This window comes from Marmota flaviventris, chromosome 2 (genome assembly GCF_047511675.1).
Source record: "Marmota flaviventris isolate mMarFla1 chromosome 2, mMarFla1.hap1, whole genome shotgun sequence".
NCBI lineage: Eukaryota > Metazoa > Chordata > Mammalia > Rodentia > Sciuridae > Marmota > Marmota flaviventris.
The window spans coordinates 73,970,146-73,997,606 of record NC_092499.1 but is presented as its reverse complement, the minus strand read 5'-3'; the positions used below and the strand labels follow the sequence as shown (position 1 = coordinate 73,997,606).

Here is a 27,461-nt window from a genome sequence, read left to right as displayed (position 1 = left end):
GATGAATTAATAATTTAATGGCATTATTGAGAGATAGTGGAACTCAAAGGAGGTGGGACCTCACTGGAGTAAGTGGGTCACTGGGGGTATGCCCTGGGGGATATATCTTGTCCCTGGCTCCTTCCTCCCTCTTTCTCTACTTCTGAGCAAACTGGAGATGAGCAGCTTTCATAGATCATGTCCTTCTGCCATGATGTTCTGCTTCACCTCAGGACCAAAGCAGTGGAGCCAGCTGGCCATGAACTGAAACTACTGAAACTATGAACCAAAATAAATCTTTCCTCTGTTATTTTTCTTTCAAGTATTTTATCATAGTAACCAAAAGTTGACTAACACAATTATTTGATTTCTTTTTATGCTTGAGTAATATTCCCTTACACATTCATTTTCAGGTCAGCCTTTTTTAGTATCCCTATTATGCAAAGTTCTGTAGGTAGTTCTGTGGATCTAGAGATCTTCCTGCTTCATCCTGCTAAGTAGCTGGGGATTATAGTCATGCACCACTATGCCTGCTTTAATTTTCTTTTTGTAGCATTAATTATACATTGTGTATGGAAAGCTTAGATTTTTCTCAAGTCTATCATTAAATGCATCTCACCAGAAGCATACACCAGGATTATTTTGAAGACTCACAAACATTCTAAAAAACCTCTGCAACCCTTTCATTGTTCTTAGCCAGATTTTCTTAAACCTGACTTTAAATTTTTTATTGATGTAAAATATAAGTCATTAGATCAATTAGTAGCCTTTATTTAACAACCACTAAAAATAATTTAACCTTATAAAAATAATAATCTCCGAGGTAAACGAAGATTTGATGACATCTTTATACATTTATATTGATCAGATAAATACTTTAGTCTTTGGGAGCAGAGGAATCATCTCCAGTTCAATAGAACCAAAGGTCATAATTGTGGCTAGTGGTAGGATGTGATCTGACTTATAATTTAGTAATATTTTTATTATACCATGCTGCCCTCTTCCAAATAAAATTACATATAATTGCAAGTTAATATATTATGAATGCTGTTCTTCTAATCACCATCATAATTGTTCATTTAACTGTTGTAGTGATTTTAGTTTTCTATAAATAAAGTAAAATCTAAGTAGACTATTTTATCCAAGAGAGTAATAGATTGTTCTACTAACCTAGTTCTACCCATTTTCTTCATATATTGGAAATAAAAGAGAAGGTTGACTATTTCAATTTAAAATTATTAGAACAAAATAGTATTATAGGCTTATTATACTTGTAGGATGAGCCACTAATGGATAGTTTGTTAGTCTCTAATATAGTGTTTCTTAAACTTTAATAGACATGAAAGTACTTATTTAACATGTAGATCCTAGGCGTCCCCTGAAACTCTGCCTGAGGCAGGGCCTGGGAATAGGAAAGTTAAACTAGTACCCCTGAGTCTGGCACAGGAGAGGGAGGATTACCCTTTGATAAACACTGCTTAGTGAGTGGCTCCAGTTGTTTGGCGGACTTGGTTCTCCATGGAGTTAGAGGTGTTACAGCATAGAACATGCAAGATACTTAATCTCTCTCTGCTTTTCTTGTTTGTGATATAGTACATATTTTTATAGGTTGATACAGTAATTAAAAACAAAATGCACTTATAATAGGATCTGACATATATTAAGAGTAATAAAAGTATTATTTATTAGCATGGCTGTATCTAGGAAATCTCTTCTTTTTAATACTCATGTTGTAATCAACTCTCCTTTAACAAATAGGGATTGAACATGTATTAGTCTTAAGCTTTATGAGAAAAACCTAAAGGTGGTCTGTGTAGTGTTAGGGCGATAAATTGAACATTTTGCCTCCTTAGTGAATATAATTAAGATTATAGTTATACTATAATTATATATGCTACATACCTCAGATTCTTTTACATAATTTTCCATAGATTTGTATGTTTGGTAGCTAAGGTGAAGGTTATTAACCAGGGCAATTTCCGGCATAATTCTAGACATTGAAAGGTGAAGATTTTAGTAAATTGCATTCTGTCAACAATTCTCTCATCTTTAAATCCCAAAGAGACTGATAATTCAAGAGTTCAACATTCATGTATAGGCTATGACATACTGATTAGAAGTGTAATTAAGACTTGAGGGCGGGCTGGGGATGTGGCTCAAGCGGTAGCGCGCTCGCCTGGCATGCGTGCGGCCCGGGTTCGATCTTCAGCCCCACATACAAACAAAGATGTTGTGTCCGCCAAAAACTAAAAAATAAATATTAAAATTCTAAAAAAAAAAATGACTTAGGGCAGTATGTGTACACATGAAAATATTTAAAAATTATTAAATTATTAGGGGGAAAACCCCTTGAATTTCTAACAACAAAAGATAACACAATTTCATTTATTATCCTTATAAACATATGTTCTTGGCAAACATTTTTTTCCCTTTTATTGTCCTTACATATTTTATTATGTAGAAAAGTTAATGTTTAATTTGATTAAACTTTCTTATCCATAATAATTTTGCTTTTTACCCCTATTATCATTTCATGTTATATAGAATAAGATTTTTGTTTTTGTAAAATGCCCCAAACTTGTGCCTTTGGTTGAACATTTTCCCCTTTCCTACTTTAAGCAAATATCTAACATCATCTAGGAAGGTCTGATACTGGTAGCTTTATGGAGGAAGGAAAAAAAAAAAAACAACACTAATTTTTTTTTTTAAATGGGAAAAATCTCCCAAGAATTGTACTTTGCCACAGAAAACAGATAATATTAAATAAATGCCATAGTTCTTCCCATGTGATTCATATGTAAAACACATAATTCAAGCTTAATGGAAGCTCTTAAAAGACATGTCATATCAAAGCAAACCTATGATGATTTAGAAATGAAATGCAAATGAGGGTGCCAGACACTGGAGGTGAGAGGAACAAACTAAAATTTGGATTTAGGCATGTGAGGGTCTTCTAGGCTTGCTTCATTGATTTGGAATGATGTTTTGGTATCTGTTTATGAAGAAGAGGTTCTAAGGGAATTGTCTTTAAACCTAGTTCCATTGCTTACAATATCTGGTCTTAGAAGAATTCAAATATATTCTTTCCTGTGTAAATCCATCTTTTTAAAGGAATAGATGAGATGTAGACTGAGATTTAAATGATGCTGTGTTGAAGCAATAGTGCATTGATTAGCTGGGACTACGATTTCTAAGAGGGCTTTTTATTACCTTTCATTATATATGCTACATACCTCGGATTCTTTTACATAATTTTCCATTGATTTATATGTTTGATAGCTAAGGTGAAACTTCTTCTTTTGTAAGGTCTACTCTTTCCAATGTAAAGAGTTCTGGCTGCTCTGCCCTCAACTTCAACACCTCCGTTGTTTTTGAAGTACCAATATATTGAGGAAGAACAGCTTTACTATTTAGAATATGTGGGGGTAACTGTTTTATTAAGGATATAGCTTTTTTCCCCTCTTCCCTCCCCTAACTAACCTGGTTGGTTTTGAGTAATGAGACAAGGATGCAGGTATTTGGAGGTGGCTAGTGCATTAGTTAAATGGAGCCACTTTGGTCATATTTTCTCCCATGTGTGGTGGCATCTCCATTTACTCAATCCTTTTTCTTCTTGGCTGTCTATTCCTGGGGCTCCATATCATTTTGGGTGGGGATACCAGGGATTAAACCCAGGGGTGCTTAACCACTAAGCCACATCCCCAGCCCTTTTTCATATTTTATTTTGAGACAAGGTCTTGCTAAGTTACATATGGCCTCTAAAGGTTGCTGAGGCTGGCCTTGAACTTGTGTTCCTTCTGCCTCAGCCTCTTGAACTGCTAGGATTACAGGCATGTGCCTCTGAGCCCAGCTCCATATCATTTTTGACCTATAGTTACCTATTGTTTCAGTCCACAGACAGAGTAATTTATAAAAACTAAAAGTTGACTCAGCTCATTGTTCTGAGGGCTGGAAAGTTCAAGATTGGGTAGCTGTCTTTGGTGAGGTCCTCCTTGTTGGTGGAGACTCCGCAGAGTCCCAGAGTAACACCAGGGTATCATGTGATGAGACAGAACATACTAGATCAAGTCTCTCCTCCTCCTTTTTTAAAGTCACACCCCTATGGCCTCATTTAACTTTAATTACCTCCTGAAAGTCCCACCACTAAATAGCACAGTAGGATTAATTTTCTTCCCCTGAATATCTCACAATGAGGATTAAATTTCAATATAAGTTTTGGTGGGGACATTAAAACCATAGCACTTGTGTAAGTACAAGTACAGTGTTTTCACCATCCAAGATTTCAATGTCTCCTTGATCTACACTGATCTCCATTCTGTATTCTATTTTCAAGTGTTTCTGATTTTGTTCCTTTGGAATTAAGATGTAATTTGTCAGATATAGCCAGTTAGCTACTGGGATGTGGGGCTTGGACTGAACTTTTGCTTTTTTCCAGTGATTCTTTTTATTGATTGATCTTATTTAGCTTTCACATAGCACTTACTTCAGTTCTCCACCCCAAACACTAATTTCAATTTTATCTCCTCAATTATTTTTTAATATAAACTTCTTCTTTTGGAAGGTCTTCTCTTTCCAATGTAAAGAGTTCTGGCTGCTCTGCCCTCAACTTCTTATGGCTCTACATTAATCTCATTTTTTCTTTCTTTTTGGGTTGAAGAGTGAGCTGTGATTCCCCCCTTCCCCTTCTGTAGAGGTAATCTTTTCACCTGCAGTTTTTTAATTTTTTTTTTTTTTTTAGTTGTAGATGGACACATACCTTTATTTTATTTATTTATGTTTATGTGGTGCTGACGATCGAACCCAGTGCCTCACACTTGCAAGGCAAGTGCTCTACCACTGAGCCACAGGCTCAGCCCTCTACCTGCAGTTTTGATCCTGTCTAATTTCTATTATTGGCACAGGGAGAGGGGGAAAGATGTAGTCAAGAGAGAAGAAAAGAACAGTTGCAGAGAAAGGAAGGAAGTGTGTAAAAGGAAGGGAAAGGTGGGGGTAAATGTGATAGTGGAGAGGATAGGGATGATGTTCAGGCAAGAAAGGGAAAAGACATAATGTGGGGGTGGGATGAGAAAGGATCAGAATCACTTCTTATCTACAGAATGAGATGGGGTAGGTCACTTGTAGCTATACTCACTTAATAATTCTCTCTCTCTCAACCCCTTCCCCCAGCATACCTACCAGTATCCCCTAATGTGTTAGTGAGATTATTTATTTTTAGTCAAATTCAAGCTCCCCTTGTCCTTTCTCAATCTCCCCTTTGAACCTTTTCTTCCCTGCCCTTTGATAGAACTTCTCCATCTCAGAAACATATTCTTGGTTCACTGGGTGTCCTTGAAACATCCATGCCATTTGGTATTACTTCATTTTTAGCCCTTGTTATCATATCTTTTATGATTTTTTTTAACAGCTGCCGTCTTGTCTAGAGACAGTGGCCTTGCTTCATTCATCTCAGTACCACCTACTGTCTACCACACTATCTTCAATGGCAGATTCTCAATAAATGTGTATCTAATCAAATGCAGTATGTATCCCTATTCCCCTGTCTAGTTCAATGTTCTTGCTAACAGTTTTCTTCCTTCCTTCCTTCCTTCCTTTCTTTCTTTCTTGCCATTTATGCATTAATTTTGAGTAACTGCTATGTGCCAGACATGGTTTAAAGCCTCAAGGATACTGTGAAACATAATAGATAAAATTCCTGCTTTCATGGAGCTTATATACTTGTTAACAGATAAAAAACAAACAAATTTACAACAATTTCAGATAATGAGGCGATAAGAGAAATAAAAGGTTTACCGAAAAATGGTAAGTGTCAACTGGCAAATGTGGAATGAGTGCTAATATTGGAATATCAACATTTTCCAACCATCATAATAAAAGTTAGGCAATGCAAAGGTCATTATGGATGCTAAATGCACAGGGAAAGTTTGATGAGGAACAGAATATTTGTATGACCTTAAAGTATCTCCTTGAAAATTAGCTCACTCATTCAAAAGGAAAACAAAAGACAGTATCTTGGTTGAGTGATTAAAATTAATATTGTCATAGAGGGTCAACTGAACATTGTAACTCCATATGTGATATCTGAGCAGGCCACAGTATCTGAGAGTTGATAGTATAGATGCCATTGAAAACAATGAATATGGGTGAAATACCTAAAGTACTGAATATAGCCAGGAAGGAGAAACTTCTAGGCTTGAGGTAGACACTCCAAAGATTTAAAGGTAGGGAAAAAAGGGGAGGCCAAAAAGAGGACATTAGATCCAACAGGTGATAATCCCACAGTATCAAGAACATACTAGTTTGCTCTACATTTTATGGACAGAGAATCCATAATTTTCTTTCTCAGTTAACATTACTTTTTTAACTTCTCACTTATTGGTTCTAGTTTTTTTCTATGAGTGTTAGAAGTCTTTGAATGAAACAATCTTTCAAATATTTGATGACAGTAATTATAATTTGAAGTCTGAATGTCATGCTCCTTTTACTATTCCTCATAAAATATTGTATCTAAGCTCTTCACTTAGAAGAGCTTCTATTCTACAAGTCAATGTATCTTGTATAGAGTTACACTAGGACAGACACAGCCACTGCCAAGTCTGGCAGATCTGTTTCTTGCCCTAAACCTACTATGATGAAACAAACATTTCTCAAATGGTTTCCTGCGGAAAGAACTCTTCTACATTGTAGCTTTCATTCTCACAGCAACAGTAAAGTTATCAGTATGTAAAGGTGTTAATTTGTTCAGGTAGGAAAACTGAAGCTCAGAGGGGGTTGAATAGTCTCAGTACTGTTGTGTGTGTGTGTGTGTGTGTGTGTGTATACTAGGAATTGAACCCAGAAGTGCTTGACCACTGTGGTACATTCCCTAGCCTTTTTAGTTTTTACAGAGTCCTACGTGATGAAGTTCTTGTCTTCTCTGAAGTCATATTGAGACTTTTATGAGTGAAAAACAAACAAAAAACTTTTACTAAGATTTTTTTTCTTAAATTTATGTTAGTCTTTTAGGTTCATGTCTGTCTCTATATAAGCACCCCATAAAAGTAGAAATGGGCAGTTTCACTGAAGTCTGTAAATAATTGTCAGTAAGCCTAAGAATGATAACTGCAAATTTAAGACTTTTTTGAATATAGTTTTTAAAATTTTTTTAATTTTTATTTTTTGGTGGTGTTAGGGCTTGAATCTAGGACATGCACATCACAACACACACTCTACCACTGCTATGTTCCCAGCATTGTGTTTATTTTTAAATTAGTAGTAAATGCAGAAGCCCAAATTATGCTGGGATTTCTAGTGGAAAATACAATTACTTGTGAATTATTTTAAGCTAGAATGCTAATTCCTCTGTTTAATACTAAAACATAAGTATACATGAATATATGGTATGTGGAATACGTATCTGTAAAAGACAGTAAGTGAAATATTATTGCTGAAAGTATTTTAAAATCTAATTGTTAGTGTTTGTTTATACTTATCAGCTCAGAATATACAGGTACAGAACTTGGGTACTTTTTTCCTGTGAATATAAGTACAGTAATACTATATCACCTAATGAAGTCAGAAAAAAATCATTTAGGTAGAAAAGTAGTTCTGCTGAAAGCCCTGTGATTATTGCCTTTAGAGTCATTCTGACTACATTTTTTTTTTTTTTAAAATCAGGACTTAGGAAGTCCTGGAAATATTATGTTAGATATTTTCTAATTATTGTGTCAGAATGATCAATCATTTTCTAAATTTACCAGTTTCCTGAAATGGTTTAGCCAATGTTCATAACACTTTACAGGAAGTAGCTCAAAATTATTTTCTGTGTCCCCATATATTTCTCTTGGTGTCATAAAAGTATATATTGTACAAATGAAATATTTGTCTTTGACAAAAAGGCCTGTACACCAAACTACAGTTAATGAATACAAGAATTAGAAATCAAAACTTTGTTTAGTCTGAGGAAAAACAATTCTTTAAACTATAACCACATGGCTGTTTCTTGTTTGCATCAACTCTGGGTGACTGTTACTGTCTTCTGTGAATTCTTGGGCAGGGCCCTGACTTTGTTGAATGAGCCAATTGTTTTCCTTTGTGTTGCCCATCTAGTAAGTTCCCATCTGGTTTGTATCAGACTATTTTCACAGCCAACAACTGCTGCCTTCTCTATATCCTGACACTTTGGGGCCCCATGCTATCAAAGCACTGCTGTGATGGCCTTGCTGGCAGGGCTATACAGCTGTGCCTCACAGCTTGGAACTATTACCCAGAGTAATGGTAACGTAGAACTTGGACTGGCCCTTATTCCCATTGGTGTCGTGTGTACAGTGAGCAGAAACCTACCCGCCCGACCCTCCTCCCCCACCTGAAACTTACTATTCAACAGAAAATCTTTAAAGCTCTTATTCTAGGATATGAAGTGGTGGTGTTCTTATTTTCTAGTGGCTTCCTGTATTTGAAAGCTCATTTTTCATTCTTTCACTCTTTTAAAAGTTACCAGGTCTGGCCTTGGGGAAGTGAACTAGTCACTCTGTCAGATTTAATTTTTCTTTCCAAATGTAGTTAGAAATGGCTAGATATAGCAAAGCCTATTGTAAAGACTGCACAGATAAGGTAGTGTATTTTTAGTGATAATCACAAGCCATAATTTGAGAGAAGTTTCCATATTTAGGAAGGATCTCTATCACAGAAAATGGATTTTTCTGTGGATAGGTTAATAGGGGTCCTTAGCTTCAAAGTGTTTAGTAAATATTAGGAAGTTACTTTGCCTTCAGCCCTTGGTGGCTATCAGATGTCATTTATAAGAATGTTATAATAGTATCCTTCTCTGCACATTGTAGCCTGTATAATATGGCCAAATTAGAATTATAGGAGTTATTGTTGAATAAGAATTACAGTTATGTTTAAGTGTAGTTACAGTGTCATTGCTTTATAAACTTTATTGGCACCCAGAAAAAGAGGGAATTACTGTGCATTTATAGGACATGTTAAGATTTCAGAAACACTTTCAAGATTGGTTGAAATTAGATTCCAATTTGTGTTTCCGTTAAAGAAAGGAGCCAATAATCATAGAACATTGGATATTTTGATAGTAAGCTGTTGGAGAGCAGAGCAACCTCCACAAAAGCTCACTTGCTTCTGACAAGGTTCAGCTTATTGTGTTTCCAGATTTATTTCCTTATAGTCAGCAATATGGACAGTGGCTTAGCAGTAACTAGTCACTTGATGTTAAAGGATATCTGGTAAGATTAGTGTTTTGCCTAACTCATCATTAGAAAACCATTAAAAATTACAAAGATACTACCTTTTAATTGCTGAAACTAATTAATTGGTTTTTTTTTACAATTTTAACTTTTTATGGAAAAATAATATACATAAAGAAAGGTATACAAAGCCTAAGTGTACAGATCAAAGAACTGTCAACAAGCAGAGCACATTTGTCAACCAGTACCCAACTCAAGAAACAACATTGCCAGTGACTCCTTAATCCCCTAGTGTTCCCTGTCATTCACAGCCCTGCTCCCATAAGGACGAAACTATTATTCTTACTTCTGAGAGCATAAGTTTAGTTTTGTTATTTTTGAACTTAGGTAAATGAAATCAGAATCCGTGGCTTCTTTCACAAGGCAAACCTATTGTAATTTTTAAGATTCTTTTAGTTTTTAAACCATTATGGCATACTTTTATAAAGAATTGTCTGAAAAGAATGTTTTAGCAGTGTTTCACAGCCTGTTGAACCAACAGGAAGTGAATTGTAGATAAAGTTGTCTACTAAAACAGAGTCTCACAGTTCTCGACCAGATTTAATGCTGGAATGTCCCCCCGACATTCTTGCCCCTAAAAGGCAGGCACTCCATGTCATAACACTTAACAGCAATACATTCAAGTACTTAAATGCTTTTTAATGAGTTTTAATAATTAAATGTACATTATTCAAATAAATCATGGTCTACATTTCTGGATAGGTGGGTCATCTATTTTCTGAATTAATTTACTTCTTCGCAGTTGGATGATACAAGCTTTTATGTTGCCAAGATCCTATTTCTGAAAATGCTGTTATTTGAGAGAGTTTATGTACATACTAGTTTTGTAGCCAATAAGCAACTTAATTCAGAATATTGTTTAAAAAGTGTCAACTTCTTTTAATATGGTTTTAAATGCCCTAATAATATTCTTTTTATTTAAGTGAACTTAAAGTGGTATAAAAAAGGCAAGTAACCTGAGTGTTATTAATTTTAGATACCTCCTTATTAGATTTTACCTTAAATTTTGGACACCCATTTAAAAATTCATGTTTTGACTGGGCGCAGTGGTGCACGCCTATGATTCCAGCAACTCAGGATTGAGGTAGATAGATCACAAGTTGGAGGTCAGCCTTAGCAACTTAGCAAGACCCCGTCTCAAAATTAAAAATAAAAAAATAAAAAAGGGCTGGGGATGTATGTAGCTCTATAGTAAAGTACCCCTTGGTACTTCAATCTCCAGCAACAAAAAATAAAAATAAAATTTCATATTTTATGGGTTTTGAGGGGCTTCATCCTTGTTTTGCTGTTAACAGCCATATACTACTATGTAGTTTTCTTGGATAATTTATAAATACTTTGTTAAAAACAGTAGTATAAAGAGTTACAGATTTAAGTATTGCTCTCAAGTCAAAAATTTAAAAATATGAGTACAACCATTTTAAATCCCAGATTCCTGTCCTCTTACATAACAATTTTTGAAGAGCTTCTGCACAAGCTATAACATAACAAATGGTTCTTCCATGGGTGATACTGATTGTGATACTGTAACACTGCCATGTTGTTTCTGTGTTTGTATCTTATGACTGTATGTGCTCTGTAAAATCTGAAAGGCAGCAATATTGAGCCAGAGGGACCAAGCAGTATCTCCTCTTCCTCTCTAATTCTTGAAACAGTGAGAGTGGGAGTTGAATAAAGATAGTATCTAATTTTTATACCACAATAAGCATAGCTAGTACATTTGAAGGTTTTTTAAAATTATCACAGTTGGAGTTCAATTTTGGTCTCTGTAGATTTCAAATATACGAGTATCTTGTATTTGCTGCTGATTTTCTTTTAAAGCTCTTCTATTTCAGCTTCAGTGTTTTCTTCATTGATTTGTGTTGGATATTTCATATTTTAACATTCTTAATTTTTCTAAGTTTTCCAATAACTATAATAGTTTGACATGGTTTGTTGTTAGTGAGAATAAACTTCCCAGTGTAATTAAATATGTTATGCTTATAATTTTGTTCACTGAAATCTTATCTTCTTGAAAAAGCCACCTGAAATTTTTGTTCAATAAAAGATGTGATTTTTTTTTTTAATTTTCTCAATTTGCTTTATTCCAAATAATCTTGATAACAAAACTTGAAATAATGCACAACAGGTATGAAGATATCTTATTCTCACTGTACTAAAAATAAAACAATAGCAAAAGAAATTTAGTTTCAATCTAACAAAAGTTTGCTTCCACAAGCAGGGTTATTTTAGAAAGAAAAGGAAGATCAAAGTTTGAAACTGCATCAATGAAAGTAATTATTAATAAATGTAATCGAACAAAGGCATTAAGGGGAAAATAATTATGTTTAAAAACGCTGAAAAATATTTCATGAATTTCTGCATCAGTTATAAGAGGAATAATATTGATTAAAAAGTTAGTTTGAACTAATAGGTGCTATTAACAGAAGGAATGTGGGTTTTCAAATTATTATTTTTTTTTTTAATTTTTTATTGTTGGCTGTTCAAAACATTACATAGTTCTTGATATATCATATTTCACAATTTGATTCAAGTGGGTTATGAGCTCCCATTTTTACCCCATATACAGATTGCAGAACCACATCAGTTACACATCCATTGATTTACATATTGCCATACTAGTGTCTGTTGTATTCTGCTGCCTTTCCTATCCTCTACTATCACCCCTCCCCTCCCCTCCCCTCCCCTCTTCTCTCTCTGCCCCCTCTACTGACATTCGTTTGTCCCCCTTGTATTATTTTTCCCCTTCCCCTCACTTCCTCTTGTATGTACTTTTGTATAACTCTGAGGGTCTCCTTCCGTTTCCATGCATTTTCCCTAAGATGTGATTTTTTTATCTTAGAAAAAAATGAGAAAATAAATGCTGTTCCATATTATAATTTTTTCCTTATAATTCTGCCCCAAAGAATTTGTTTGAAAAGAGTTATCAATGGCTATTAATTGACTGTATTTCAGAACACAGGTTAATATCATGCCATCAACATGGGCCTTAGTATCCAGGGTATTTTGTTGGCCTGAGAACTACAGTTGTGTAACCCTTATCTGAAATGCTTGGGACCAGAAGTTTTTTGGATTTAGGGTTTTTTAGAATTTTGGCATATTTGCATACATATAATGAGATATCTTGGGAATGGGACTCAATTTTAAACATAAAGTTTATTTATGATTCATATATGTCTTATGCACACAACCTGAAGATAACTTTATACAATATTTTTTGTGTACCTGTGTGTTCACTGTGACTCATCACATGAGATCATGTGTGGATTTTTCACCTGTGGTTTCATGTTGGCATTCAAAAAGTTTCAGATTTGGGAGCATTTCAGGGTTTTGGATTAGGAATACCGAGTTTGTATATGTGCTACAGATTTTTCTCTTTTATTTATTTAACTTTTGTCTGCTTCCTAATTCCCTGGCCATGAAAAGACTTTTTTCCTCCAGCCTATTTTAAAATTTTGTTGGTTTAATAGTATATTGCTCTTCTTTGCTCCTGAAAACTTTATTGGTTGTTTTATGTAGATTGTGTTGAACAATATGCCCCAGGCTGGTCTAGAGAGAAGGGAGATTCTCAACTACTTTTTGTAGTGGTAAAGTATTTTTCTATTGACAGTCATTAAATTTAGTTGTTTAACTTCCTTCTTTACATTAAAGTCACTAGGCTGGGCTTCTATTTATCTAGTTTTATGAGAGTAACTAGAAGTGCATTTGGTTTGTGTTCTTTTTATTGAATAGGAATGAATCATGATTATTTCTATTCTTAAATAAATTTCTTCCAATTTTTTTAATTGCACCAGGTGATATGGATCGAACACAAATTGAGCCCAATCTGTACCTTGCATCTGTATTTACAAGTAAGATCTTTACTTTAAAAGTTCTTGAACTTGGAACTGATTAGTTTTTTTTTTTAATTTCCTTAGAATTTCTTTCACATAATAATCAATACAGTAGAAATAGTACTATCAGTTTTTAATTTTTCTAAAATGTGTATAAATTCACCCAAGGTATAGAACTCTCTCCATGTACTAAATTCTCCAAAAGGCAAAAGTTTGAGGACAGAAAACAAATCTATCTTTTCCTTTTGGAAAGTTTATAAAATGTTGAATTAAAAGGCTGCAGGTGTGGTATTGAGAGTACTGAGGATAGTATTCGGGATAATTCCATCTGGGGGAAGGTTATTTGTTGGGACAGGATAGTGTTTAAACTTTGAAGTCAGTTTTAAACAAAGTGAAGCAGCTGGAACCTGGCATAAGAAGAAACAAATCTTTCAGATTAACTATTGCTTTTTTAGAGGAAAAAGAATTAAGAGTTGTTTTTACAGGTGCTGGTACATTTATTCTTCCTATAGGAACTACTTTATTTTTATCTGAAATTATAAATTTAAAATAAGCATTTGTCAACTCATTTGAAAAACAGAAGCAATAGTAAACTCAAAAAAGTGTAATAGGATTTATATGTCTAAGACATATTTTGGGATAAGAATATTGTAACATTTTAAAAACATTCTTTTAAACGTGAAAGTGAGAAATGTTTAATAGTGACTAATTCTGGAAAGCAGAGGCAAATAAAATATTACCTACTATACTTAACATCATCTTTCTAAGCACCTTCTCTATCAGGAAGGATTGTAGAATTTGTTTAGTTCTCAAGCACTGAAGCTATGATGTTGCAAAATCTGCAAGGCTGGGTTAAGTAGGTGAGGAGAATGGAATACAGCAGGACAGTGTACACAGGAATTGAAGCAAGAGTAAATGAGCTCAGGGTAGACGGAAAATGATTCAAGAACCCCCAGCTGAAAAACTGTAACATTCTCACAGACAGCTGGGAAGCAACTACATTGCTGGAACTCAGCTCATTTTAAAGATAAGATCTGGTAAATGTGAATCTAAGCTTTTAGCAGGAACCACAAGACTGGTTCAGCAAGCATTTCAAGGTCCAGTGTGGGCCCAGCATCATGCAACAACTTTGAATAGAAACAAGATAGTCACTGGCCTAGTGGAGCACCTATTTAACGGGAATAGCAGACTCTCAAGCTAGCATACCTACTGTGCAAGTCACTGGGAAGACAATAACTGTCAGTCCTTGTGTGTGTTTTCAAGGAGTATGTTATCCACAGGAAGTGACAGACACATAAAAAACAATTACAGTGCAATTCAATAAGTGCTGCAATCAAGGAGACTTTGGAGAATAAGGTGTTCACAATTAACAAGAAAGGAACTCCTAATATTTTATGACTACTGCTGGAAAAACAACTCAGAGAAGAATGTGATTCACTTGTACTTGGGTCTGGGGTATCTCTTAAGTCCATAATTCTTAAAAACTTGGGACCCATAGACCCATTTAAGATGCTGAAAGTTATGACCACATATCTCTTTCCCAAATTCTACCTATATGAAAATAATTTGCATGAAGTTTCAGGGTATTCACAGATTCCCCAGTCACCTGTCAATGGACCCTGGGTTAAGATTCTTTCTGTAATTGGATTAAAGATTATTACATTTTGTTTCCTTTTTAATGTAAGAAATGAAACGTTATCTGAATGTGGGAAAACCCAAAACCCTGGCAATTAAAAGTCATACCCTTACCTATTCATCTTGTAGAACACCAGAAATGCATACATATAACTTGTGTTATGTGTAATCAGTCAAAATGGGGAATTTGAGGTGCTGTACTCCTCCATGGAACTACTGAGAAAACTTGCTTTCTCTGCTTATGTCATATTGTCTTAGGAGACAATGCTTTGTTTGGATTCTTCTCAGTTTGCAAATAAGAGATATAACAGTGTATCACTGTGTTTAAGGATTAGAGTCAGATTCTGAAACCTATTGATGAAATAGATTATTTAAACCTAAAAGCTTTTAGAAGCCTATGGTAATTGTATTTTTTAAATTATGTAAAATACATAAGCAATATCTTCAATGGATATTAAAAATTCCATATTGCTACTGTGTTAGAATAAATTATTTTTAATTTTTCTGTTCTTTAGTCTTCTAAATCCAGTATCAAAGAACAGAAAACATAAAAAAAACATTTATTTTGAATTTGAAATACTCTTAAAGCAAAAACTTGGTATTTAGAATGTTTAAAAAGTATATTAAAGCATGTCATAGGAAGCATCAAATACATGGTCTGACTCTATGGCATTCCCAGCCTAAATGTGTGCCAGGTTAAATGACATTCTACAAACCCATGGAATCAAGGAATCATCTTTTTTTAGACCTGAAAACAGCTGTTGAAACAATTACATCATAGAGTAATGACTTGGCTGTGGAAATTTTAAAAGTCAAACTTTAAAAGCATCAAACTATATTTAATATAGGTAGAAGATTTATATTTGCTTTCCTGTGATTTATTAAGATATTATGTCTTTTCTTTAAAAAAATGGAATTTAAACTCTGTGTGGACCATAACTGTATATGAATGTTAACTTTTTTTGCCTGTTAACAGTAATTGAAGTGATGCTTTTCTTTGTTCCTAGTCAAAAAAAATTTCTTTGAAAGTTCTGAAACTGTGATTTTTAGTTTGTTTAAATGAATGCATTTTTTGAAAGTCTTCCCAAAATGGACATTAGCAAACACCTTTAAATAAGATGGTGAATTTTATTGATATAACTTGATCAAAACAGTTAAATAGAGTTTAAAATAACAGGATAATTATTTGAAGGCCTTTCATAGTACACTTTTTTAAATTGATTTTTTAAAAATAAATGACAATGGAATGCATTACAATTCCACACATATACAGCACAATTTTTCATCTCTCTGGTTGTATATAAAGTATGTTCACGCCAATTCGTGTCTTCATACATGTACTTTGGATAATGATACCCATCACATTTCACCATCCTTGCCAACCTCCTGCCCCCTCCCTCCCCCTCCCAACCTCTGCCCTATCTAGAGTCCATCTATACATTGAAAACTACAGAACTTTAAAGAAAGAAATCAAAGAAGACCTTAGAAGATGGAAGGATCTATCTTGCTCTTGGATAGGCAGAATTAATATTATAAAAATGATTATATTCCCAAAGGCACTATAAAGATTCGATGCATTTCTGATCAAAATCCCAATGGCATTTCTCATAGAAATAGAAAAAGCAATCATGAAATTCATCTGGAAAAATAAGAGACCCAGAATAGCTAAAGCAATCCTTAGCAAGAAGAGCGAAGCAGGTGGCATAACTATACCAGACCTTAAACTATACTACAGAGCAATAGTAACAAAAACAGCATGGTATCGGCACCAAAACAGACTGGTAGGCCAATGATATAGAATAGAGGACACAGAGACTAACCCCCAAAATTACAATTATCTCATAATACATATGCAACAAAATGAAATTAAACCCCTATCTCTCACCATGCACAAAACTCAACTCAAAGTGGATCAAGGACCTAGGAATTAAACCAGAGACCCTGCGTCTAATAGAAGAAAAAGTAGGCCCTAATCTTCATCATGTGGGGTTAGGCCCCAACTTCCTTAATAAGACTCTTATAGTGCAATAAATAAAACCAAGACTCAATAAATGGGATGGATTCAAACTAAAAAGTTTCTTCTCAGCAAAAGAAATAATCTGTGAGGTGAATAGAGAGCCTACATCTTGGGAGCAAATTTTTACCTTTCACACATCAGATAGAGCACTAATCTCTAGAGTATATTAAGAACTCAAAAAGCTAAGCAATTTTTTTCTTATAATGTTTCATTGAAACATTTTTATCCCTTTGCTTAAACTAGAGTACCTTCTGCAGTCTACCCTGAAGACCATTGCCTCTTAGTTCTTTTCAAGTTTTGTAAAAGCCCGAGTTGATCTGCATGTGTATTTTCTGTGTGCCAGCACTGTACAACAACACTTCAGAAGCATTACCTCATTTAACCCTCACAAAACCCTCTGAGGTTATTTTATAGATGAGAAAATTGGGGTCCAGAAATTTTCCCCACATCTTTTATCATTCTCTGTCCCTTTTACATCCTACATGCTTTTCTTTATACCATTTATTCACTTCTTGACATCATATTTTTATTTCCTCACTTTTGTGTCATTTGTCCTCTGCATCCAACTAGCATGTGAGGTTATGAGATCAGAGCTTTTATTCTCTTCATTTCTGCATTCTACAGATTCCAGAACAGTGACTTGGACATAGTAGGTGTCCTCTTGATATTTGGTGAATGGATGGATAGATAAGCCCAGATCTGCCCTAATCCAGAATCAATGCTTTCATCCTGTCTGACCTTAATTTCCTCAATCACACCCACAGTCTTGTTGGATCATTGCTAAGTGACTGCACAGAAGACCTCTTTTGGACCCTGGCCTTGACCTGTTATAAAGGGACTTGTACTTGAAACTTCATTCTCTCCTTAGCTGCCCCTACCACTGCTTAAGTAAAATTTTCTTCCACCACCTTTAAAAGTCATAATTTTTGTGGCAAATAATTAAGGTATTTAATATAGTGTAAAGATAATGAGTTATAGAAGTTATATTCAATTATGAATTTGACAAATTATTTCTAGACTCTCCACTTTGAAAATTATCTCTGTTTGACTTTTCTGCATGTCTTCCTACTTATTGATCCTGACACTTCCCTTTTGTTCCCTTTAGGTTTTCTTTACTCATGTTTCTTTGCCCTTCCCCACATTTTTGTTATTGTTTCTGCTCTCAATCTATTTTCTCTCACCGAGGTTATTTCAATTCCTATTAATCAGTATATTTGTGTAGATGACTACTAATTTTATATCACTAAAAGTACCTTACAAGGAAAAATCCATTTGTACATCTTGCAGGCATCCATAGTCATCAGGGATACAACTGGTGCCAGTATCTCCCTATCTCTGTTTACCTCTGTAATTCTCAAATTTGTTAGAGTTTGTTACTGCTTACTTAGCCAGATCTGTCATTTCAGCACCAAATTCAGTTTTTAAGTACTGAGTCTTCCTCCAAAATATCTTGTCTCTCTTTCCATCACTAAGAATCATTAGTTCTGTGTGGACCACTGCCATAGACCACTCTCCTCTCTCCTTATTTTCCATACAGCTATTAGAATTATCTTTTTGAAAATATATATACTTTTCTATTCAAAATCTTTTGTGACATTCCATTTTCAGGGGACTTGCCCTGGCTTTTAGAGCCTTATCTCTCACCATTCCTTCAGTCCAGTCTAAGAATACTCAGAGTTCCTTTACACATTAACAAATCTTGATTTTATTTTGTTGTTTTCCTTCATTGTCTTATTTTGTCTTTTCCTTCTTGTCTTCCCATCTTTTAAGTCCATCTGGTTTAAACTAAGTATCCCTGTACATGTTTCTCTCCATCTTGATCATGGGGGCTGTGTCTCTTTTCTCTGTATCCTCTGAGCACCATCTTAGTTCCATACATACAGTAGATTGACATAGATATTTACTTAGTCAGCATATGCCTTTTGAAAGCTACTTTACTCTCTCTATCTGTGTCTTAGTTACCTTGTCTGTCTCCAAGAATTCCTGTTAGATAAGGTGTTTGGGGGGAAAGATATTTATAAAAATTGAGTTGCTATATAAATATAAGGCAGTAGCTGAAAGTAATGACTTTTCAATGACTGAATTTATTATGTTCTATGGATATTTCCTCAAAATTTCCCCCCAAACAAGCTACATCATTGAGCAGTTTAATCAGTAATTTTTATGTGTATTGTAGAGAATGAAGGTATGTATAAAGCAGTGTTTTGAAATTAGTTAATGGACAAATATTTGGCATCAGTGTAGTTTTTGGCAGATCAGTGACTAACCCAAGGAATGATATTTTTCTTAAGAATAATTGGGGGAAGGTAACTTTAAATTGATTGTATGGGTGAAATATTAATTTGCTATAGGCTTTAGTTGTTATTTCTGTTAATTTTTAATTTTATTGACAGGATAAGAAGTTCTGATAGTGGATGCTTTCCTAGTTATTTTGTGTACTGTGCATCATGACTTTGTAAAATATAAGGTGATATTAATAATTCTTCTCCTCCTCCTCCTCCTCCTCCTCCTCCTTCTCTTCCTCCTTTTTTTTTTTTTAAATACCAGGGATTAAACCCAGGGGAACTGAACCTCTGAGCCACATCCCCAGCCCTTTTTTTAAATTTTTTTTAACTTTACACTTTGAGACAGGGTCTCACTAAGTTGCTTAGGGCCTTGCTAAGTTGCTGAGGCTGGCTTTTACTTGTGATCCTCCTGCCTCAGTCTTCCGAGCTGCTGGGATTATACATTTGCATCACTGTGTCCAGCAGTTTTTTGGTATTTCTTTTTTGGGGGGCAAGGGAGTACTGGGGATTGAACTCAGGGGCACTCAACCACTGAGCCACTTCCCCAGCCCTGTTTTGTATTTTATTTAGAGACAGGGTCTCACCAAGTTGCTTAGCACCTCATTGTTGCTGAGGCTGGCTTTGAACTTGCAATCCTCCTGGTTTAGCCTCCCAAGCCACTAGGATTACTAGTATTTCTTAACTTTAGTTTTTATCGTATCTTGAGAGAGCTAAATTTCAAGTCTTTCTTTTTAAAATATTTATTCTATTTAAGAATTACCTTCCCCTTAAATAAAATGGTACTACAGTTTGCGATATTGTTATAATGATGCAAAATCTGCTCTCTTCTTTTTATGAAAAAATGAAATTGAGGGGCTGGGATTGTGGCTCAGTGGCAGAGCTCTCGTCTAACATGTGTGATGCCCTAGGTTTGATCCTCAGCACCACATAAAAATAAATAAACAAAATAAAGGTATTGTGTCCAACTACTTCTAAAAAATAAATATTTTAAAAAATGAAATTGATACAATGAAATAAAAGGATAGTGAAGTATTTCAAATAGTCATTGTGACATCAACAAATTTCTAGAGACATATGACCTACCCAAACTGAATCAGGAAGACATACACAATTTAACGGATCAGTTTTAAGCAGTGAAATAGAAGATGCCATCAAAAGCCTACCAATCAAGAAAAGTCCAGGACCAGACAGATTCTCAGCCGAGTTCTATAAGACCTTAAAAGAAGAATTAACACAAATACTCCTCAAATTAATCCATGAAAATAGAAAAGGAAGGGACCTTTCCAAACTCATTCTGAGGCTAGTATCACCCTGATACCCCAAACAGATAAAGACACATCAAAGACACTTCTATTCGACATCGACCTTCAAACTCTAGCCAGAGCAATTAGAAGAAATGAATTAAAGGGATATGAATAGGAAAAGAACAACTCAGACTATCACTATTTGCTGATGACATGATTCTATATTTGAAAATCCAAAAAATTTCACCAGAAAACTTCTAGAACTAATAAATGAATTCAGCAAAGTAGCAGGATATAAAATCAACACTCTTAAATCAAACTTGTTCCTATATGTCAGTGATGAATCCACCGAAAGAGAAATTAGGAAAACTACCTCATTCACAATAGCCTCAAAACAACAACAACAAAAAACAACAACAACAACAAAAAAACCTTGGGAATCAATTTAACAAATGAGATGAAAGTCCTCTACACTGAAAACTACAGAATACTAAAAAAAGAATGAAGATTTTAGAAGATGGAAGGATCTCCCATGCTCTTGGAATTAATATCATCAAAATGGCCATACTACCAAATGCATTATACAGATTTAATTAAAATACCAATGACAGTCTTCATAGAATTAGAAAAAGCAATCATGAAATTCATTTGGAAAAATAGAGGCTCAGAATAGTTAAAGCAATCCTTAGCAAGAAGAGTGAAAGCAGGAGGCATCATAATACCGGACCTTAAATTATACTACGGAGCCATAATAACAAAAGTGGCATGGTGTTGGCACCAAAACAGACACATAGACCAATAGTACAAATAGAAGACACAGAGATAAACACACATAAATACAGTTATCCCTTACTAAACAAAAGCACCAAAAACATACACTGGAGAAAAGATAGCCTCTTTAACAAATGATGTTGGGAAAACTAGAAATCCATATGTAGTAAAACAAAATTAAATCTCTTTCTCTCACCCTGCATGAAACTCAACTCAAAGTGGATCAAAGACTTAGACACTAGAACTGAGACCCTACGCCTAACAGAGGAAAAATTAGGTCCAAATCTTCATCACATCAGCTTAGGACCTGACTTCCTTAACAAGGCTCCTCAAGCACAAGAAGTAAAATCAAGAATCAATAAATGGGAGGGATTCAAACTAGAAAGTGTCTCAACAAAGGAAACAATATTGTGAAGAGAGAGCCTACAGAATGGGAGAAAATCTTTACTACATGCACCTCAGATATAGCAATAATCTTCAGGATATATAAAGCACTCAAAAAAACTCCAGAAAAAAAATAACCCAATCAATAAACAGGCAAAGGAAATGAACAGACACTTTACAGAAAAAGAAATACAATTCATCAACATCTCTAGCAATTAGAGAAACACAAATCAAAATTACTCTAAGATTTCATTTGACTCCAGTCAGAATGGCAATTATCATGAATACAAGCAACAATTAATGTTAATGAGGATGTGGGGGGAAAAGGTACACTCATACATTGCTGGTGGGCCTGCAAATTGGTGCAGCCACCCTGGAAAGCAGAAGGAGATTCCTTAGAAAACTTGAAATGGAACTACCATTTGATCCAGTTATCCCATTCCTTGGTTTATACCCAGAGGATTTAAAATCAGCATACTACTGTGATGCAGCTGCATCAATGTTTATAGCAGCTCAATTTACAATAGATAAAACTATGGAACCAACCTAGGTGTCCTTCAGTAGATGAATGGATAAAGAAAATGTGATTGAGATATATATATATATATATATATATATATATATATATATATATATATATATATATATATATAAAACTCAGCTTTAAAGAAGAATGAAACTATGGCATTTGCCAGTAAATGGATGGAGCTGGAGAATATCATGCTAAATGAAATAAGCCAAACCCAGAGAATCAAAGGCAGAATGTTTTCTCTGACATGCAGATGCTAATTCACATTCAAGGGTGGGGGTGGCTAGGGAAAAATGGAGGTACTTTAACAGAGGGGAGTGAAGGGAGGGGAAGGGGTATGGGGGTAGGAAGGATTACAAAATGAATTGGACATTATTACCCTATAAACATATGTGATTACATACTGGCGTAATTTTACATCATGTACAATCAGAAGAACGAGAAGTTATACTCCATCTATATATGATGTATCAAAATGTGTTCTACTGTCATGTATAACTAATTAGAACAAATAAAAAAAAGAAAGTATTCATGAATGCCTATGTTTCAACTTAGTAAAATTAATATTGTCAAGAAAATAAATAAATGAAATAGTCTTTGTTAGACTTCCTTTTATGAAAGGAATTTGCCATTTACAAGTGTTTTGATGATCTAGGACAATTGTGATTGAGTCATCTCCAAAACTGTCTTTTACTGTATCCCCTATAAAAAATTGGTGGAAAGTTCCACTTTATTACTTTGTAAACAACTTAAAAAACAAAAGGATTTTACAAAATAACTATGACTCCCTTTAAGATTGTTTAAGAAGTTGGGCACGGTGTTGTATACCTGTCATCCTAGTTACTCAGGAGGCTGAGGAGAATGATCACAAGTTCAAGGACAGCATGGGCAACTTAGCAAGACCCCGTCCCAAAATAAAATAAAAATGACTGGAAACATAGCTTAGTGAAAGCTCTTGCCCAGCATGTAAAAGGTTCTGGTTCAGTTCCCAGCACCCCACCCCACCCAATACACATACACACAAAGAATTGTTACAAGAATTTGTTTGTAAGGTTCTTATAGTAAATCCATGAAATTTAAAATGAGGATTTTTGTAGTTGTAAATAATACCAAGGTGGCATTCTTTATTTGTTAGTTAATAACGTGCTAAAAACTTAGAAAAGTGAATTAGGGTAAAGGCAGATAGAGATATGAGATACATAGGTAATGAACTCTGAATTTTTTTTTAAACATAGGTATATTCATCTCAAGCTGGCTCCTCTCTGCCTACCAACCAGCTTCTATATTAGGCAATAATAATATTGCTCTCAATCATGGAGTGGAATTTTTTTCCATATTTAATTAAACATAAAGATAATGAAAAATCTGTTTTTTAGAAAAATGCTTTCCAAGTCAAATGTCAATAATATTCGGATAACCACTTAAGTATTTTTCTTTGATATTGTTTCCCTTATATAAGTTCTGTTAATTAATAGCAGACACTCAGTAGTAATGATTATTCAGGGCATGATCCTGAGTCGAAGGTCCATCTCTGTGAGTAGTAGGAAGAGCAAAGTGCCTGGGCAACCTTTGCTTTCAGATGCTTTTACCTAACTTATATTTTTTAAAACATCATATTTTCTCTATAACCAATAACAAACCCTGTTTTTCAGCTGTTATAGTGGGTTTTTGTAGTTGGACTAGCTATTTACTTAATGGTAACAGTGGTGATAGATAGCAGTGATATCCTTCAGTGGTAATGGTGGCTCTCAGTTTTTGAGCACTTACTAAGTGCTAAGCTCTGTTGTTGAGCTCTTTACCAATATTATTTTTTCCTTATATATTATCCTATTTCACATATGAGGAAACTTAAATTGAGGTTAGAATAACTTCCCCAAAGTCACACAGCTAGTAAGATCTTTGGTCTGGATTTCAGAGACTAGGTCTTAACTACCCTGCCTAGTCTTATCTGGCATTTATCATCTGTACCACCACTTTTTATTTTTTTAATATTTTTTTAGTTATAGATGGACACAATACTTTTTATTTTATTTATTTTTATGTGGTGCTGAGGATCAAACACGGTGCCTCACACATGCTAGGCAAGCACTCTACCACTGAGCTACAACCCCAACCCTGTACTTTTTAAAAAATATTTTTAAAATTATTTTTAGACATACATGACAGCAGAGTATATTTTGACATACATACATGGAATATAACTTATTAGGATCCCATTCCTGTGGTTGTACACGATGTGGAGTTTCACTGGTTGTGTATTCATATATGAACATAGGAAAGTTATGTCAGATTCATTCCACTGTCTTTCCTATTCCCACTTCCCCTCCCTTCCTTTCATTCCCCTTTGTCTAATTCACCGCACCATTTTTAACACTTGTATACTTTTAAATGTTTTCTCTAACTGCTTAGAAGCAAGGGAGGAAAGGAGGGGAAAGTGTGTTTTAGTTCTTTGATGGATACTGATCAGCTAGAGAAAAGTATCTCTCTCACATGCAGTCCTTGTTTTGGTCCCCCACCCCTATTATTTAGAAGGGGAAAAGCACCTAAAATAGTCAAGATTTGCTGGTGTCACTGAATACACTTCTCCTTTGTGCAGGTGGTGAGGCAATGCCACTCTTCACTCCTCAGATGTCGCCTGCTAAGATGTCCGTGACGCTGCCCTCGATGAAACCTGAGGATTGCTCTCAATCCCTGAGCGTCAGCACCATACAGGGGGATGTGGAGTCCTCAGGGGCAGATACCTTCTGAGTGGGGAGTGAGAACCAGCATATTTATGAAGACATTTCACTTTGGCTTAAAACTAGCCCCCTCAAGCTGTTTTGGTCTTTGAGCATATTCTGAAAAAACATTTCTAATTTTTTTTTATTCAGATGAAAAGTACAATTTTGGTATTTAGATAAAGTTTTTGAATAAAATAAATATAAATCATCATAAGTCTGGCTGTGAGTTGTTTCTCTGAAGCCTAAAGTAAAATGGAATAGTGGGGAGGACATGACTTTTGACATCTAAGAATATATTTTACAGGTACAATTATCTGTCCATACTTGTGAAGTCATGTAACTCAAGGTTCATGCCTACATTTTTTTTTAAACAGCAAATAACTAGAAGTAATATAGAGACTATCAATAATAGACTGGTTAGTAAGAGTAACAGTAGAGTTGTACAATGGAATACTACATGTTACATGTTAATGTGAAATAATCCATACACAAAATGATATGTGGACTATGCTGCTCTAGTTTTAAATGAAGAAGGAGAACCCGAAATGTATGGTGTCTATATATACATATGCTTGCACGGATTGCTTGTATTTACATTAAGTAACTTTGGAAAGATAAACAAAAAACTGCTAACATGGTTTCCAGGAGAGGAACTTATGGCTAAGTGACAGGAGTTAAGGATGACTATAGTTTCTGTGTATTTGAACTTGTTTGGTTACTGGAAAAAAGGAGTCTGAATGAGATTAATTATATGCCTTCTTTCTACTTGGTAAATATTTATGCATCATAAACCTGTGAAACGTGGCTGAACTACCTTTTAAAACATAAATACCTAATATTAAAAGCATGGCTTTTTAATTAGACGTGTGGGTTTGTATTCCAGTTTCTCTACCTACCTGCTCTGTGATGGGCAAATAAGCCCTCCTCATCAGCTGGCTTGGGTTAATAGGTTTTATCATTGTTTTTGCAGGATAATGGAGATTAGTGATAATGTGTTTATGGAGGGCAGTAAAATGGGGTAGGGTGAGGTGGGAAAGTGTTGCCTGGTCCAGTGTTTGGCACCAGGTAAGTGCTTGATAAATGTTGTTATTAGAATCTTGAGGGGTCTTAGCATCTAACACTACAGAGTAAACATTTGAGAAGAGCATCCTAACATGAGTTAAAAAAAATAAAAATATCTCCCTGAAATGTTACTTTCTATCACCACACAGTTCAAACACACAGTAATTACAATCATCCTTGACTCAGAGTTTTTCTAGGTTACTTAGCGGGTCTCAGCCCTGGCTGCACATTAGAACCACTGGGAACTTTTAAAAATTACTAATGCCTGGGCTACATACCAGGGATTCTGATTTAATTGATCTTGGGTAGAGTCCAAGCAGTGGTATTAAAAATGAAAAAAAAAAAAGACCTTTTCAGACGATTTTAGTGTGTATGCACTCAAAGTTGAGAATTACTAAAGAGCCATGTAGAATTCCTTAAACTTCTAGTGTAGCCCATGGTCCGGGGATTTCTTTTCCCTGAAGACCTTTGGAAACTCAGAAATGTGTCAGCTCTCCATATGTATTTCCTTTTGTGTTATGGCCTCTCAAGCTTCTCTCCAGTATTTGGTTAGTGAAATGCTTTAGGTTTCATTTTAGAACCTATTTTCTTTACTGTGGCACTTAAAATAGTTTCTGCTAAAAATAGTTTCTTTTAAACAAGTAGATGAAAATGCTGCTCTGTGGATCTTGATTTTTTTTAATTGATTGACGTAAAGCATAGAGCTTTGTTTAGAAAGTAGATAACACATTCAAGCTTGATTTGTTTTTGATGTTCCTTGACGATACTTTGGATAGGGTGAAAGCTGGGGAAACCTCCCTAAGTTCTATTTTGTTTTAAATATTACCTGCTTCATTTCCTGGTTTTAACCCAAAGCATATTTATTTTAATTTGCGGGGAGAGATGCTATAGGAGATAGAACTCAGAGACACCATCCACAGCCCTTTTTATTTTGAGACAGGATCTTGCTGAGTTGCCTAGGATGGCCTTGAATTTGCAATCCTCCTGCCTCAGCTTCCTGAATCACTGGGATTATAGGTATGCACCACTGGGCCCGCCCCCGCTTCCCAGGCTTTTTTTTTTTTTTTTTTTAAGGTGTTAGTAGTTTCTTTCCCTTCCCCCGAACCATAGAAAGCCTGCTTTCTCTAACTTTAGGGTAAAAGTGTAATCTTTGGTTTATTCTACTTCTCATACACCTAAGTATTTCTTTAAAAAAAACTTAATAACTGTTCACCAGCATTGTGTTTGATAGGACCATTCCTGTTCATGGTTACTCCTGTACATATTCTTCTGCCAACCACTGCATATCCTTTTAGAATAATACTATATATGTAAAAATAAATGGCACTTTTGATTTTGTAAGTTTAAAATTTTATTTTATAATTTCAACTTCTGGAATACACTAGGATACCTGCCATTTAGAGGTCACGTCTATCAAGATCAAAGTTGATGTTGCTGGACAAATGTGCCTTAACACTAGGGTAATCATAAGATAAATTTGCTCTTCATATACTTTAATAGAATGTATAATAAATATTTTTATTTTCAGAATATGATTATTCCAGTGGATTTCTTATCACTTGCATATTTCTGGTATCTTATTTTTTTCTTTTTAAACTATAAACATATATCTTTATATCTCATTTTTCTATTAAAAATTTTAAATATTTTCCTAAAAAGAAAATAAGCATTTCTGAGTTCATGGTAGACTACTATTTCCAGTCCCAAAACACTATATTTAAAAGGTGCTGTGATGCTATAACAAATTATAGATTAGTGTATTG

General features: G+C 34.7%; 1 protein-coding gene across 9 annotated transcripts in view; it reads left to right on the top strand.

Annotated features, from left to right (window-relative positions):
* The window catches only part of Kiaa0586 (KIAA0586 ortholog), a 133,194-nt gene extending 108,344 nt beyond the window's left edge, over positions 1–24,850 (top strand). For 7 of the 9 annotated variants that reach the window (XM_071608002.1, XM_071608001.1, XM_071608000.1 and 4 more), the window contains 2 exons: positions 13,013–13,069; positions 24,513–24,850. In XM_071608002.1, coding sequence (XP_071464103.1) covers positions 13,013–13,069; positions 24,513–24,664 — 209 coding nt within the window. In that variant the 3' untranslated portion in view covers positions 24,665–24,850. The remainder of the gene's footprint in view (positions 1–13,012; positions 13,070–24,512) is intronic. The other 2 variants (XM_071608006.1, XM_071608005.1) reach the window with 1 other exon arrangement.
* The last annotated feature ends 2,611 nt before the right edge of the window (positions 24,851–27,461 follow it).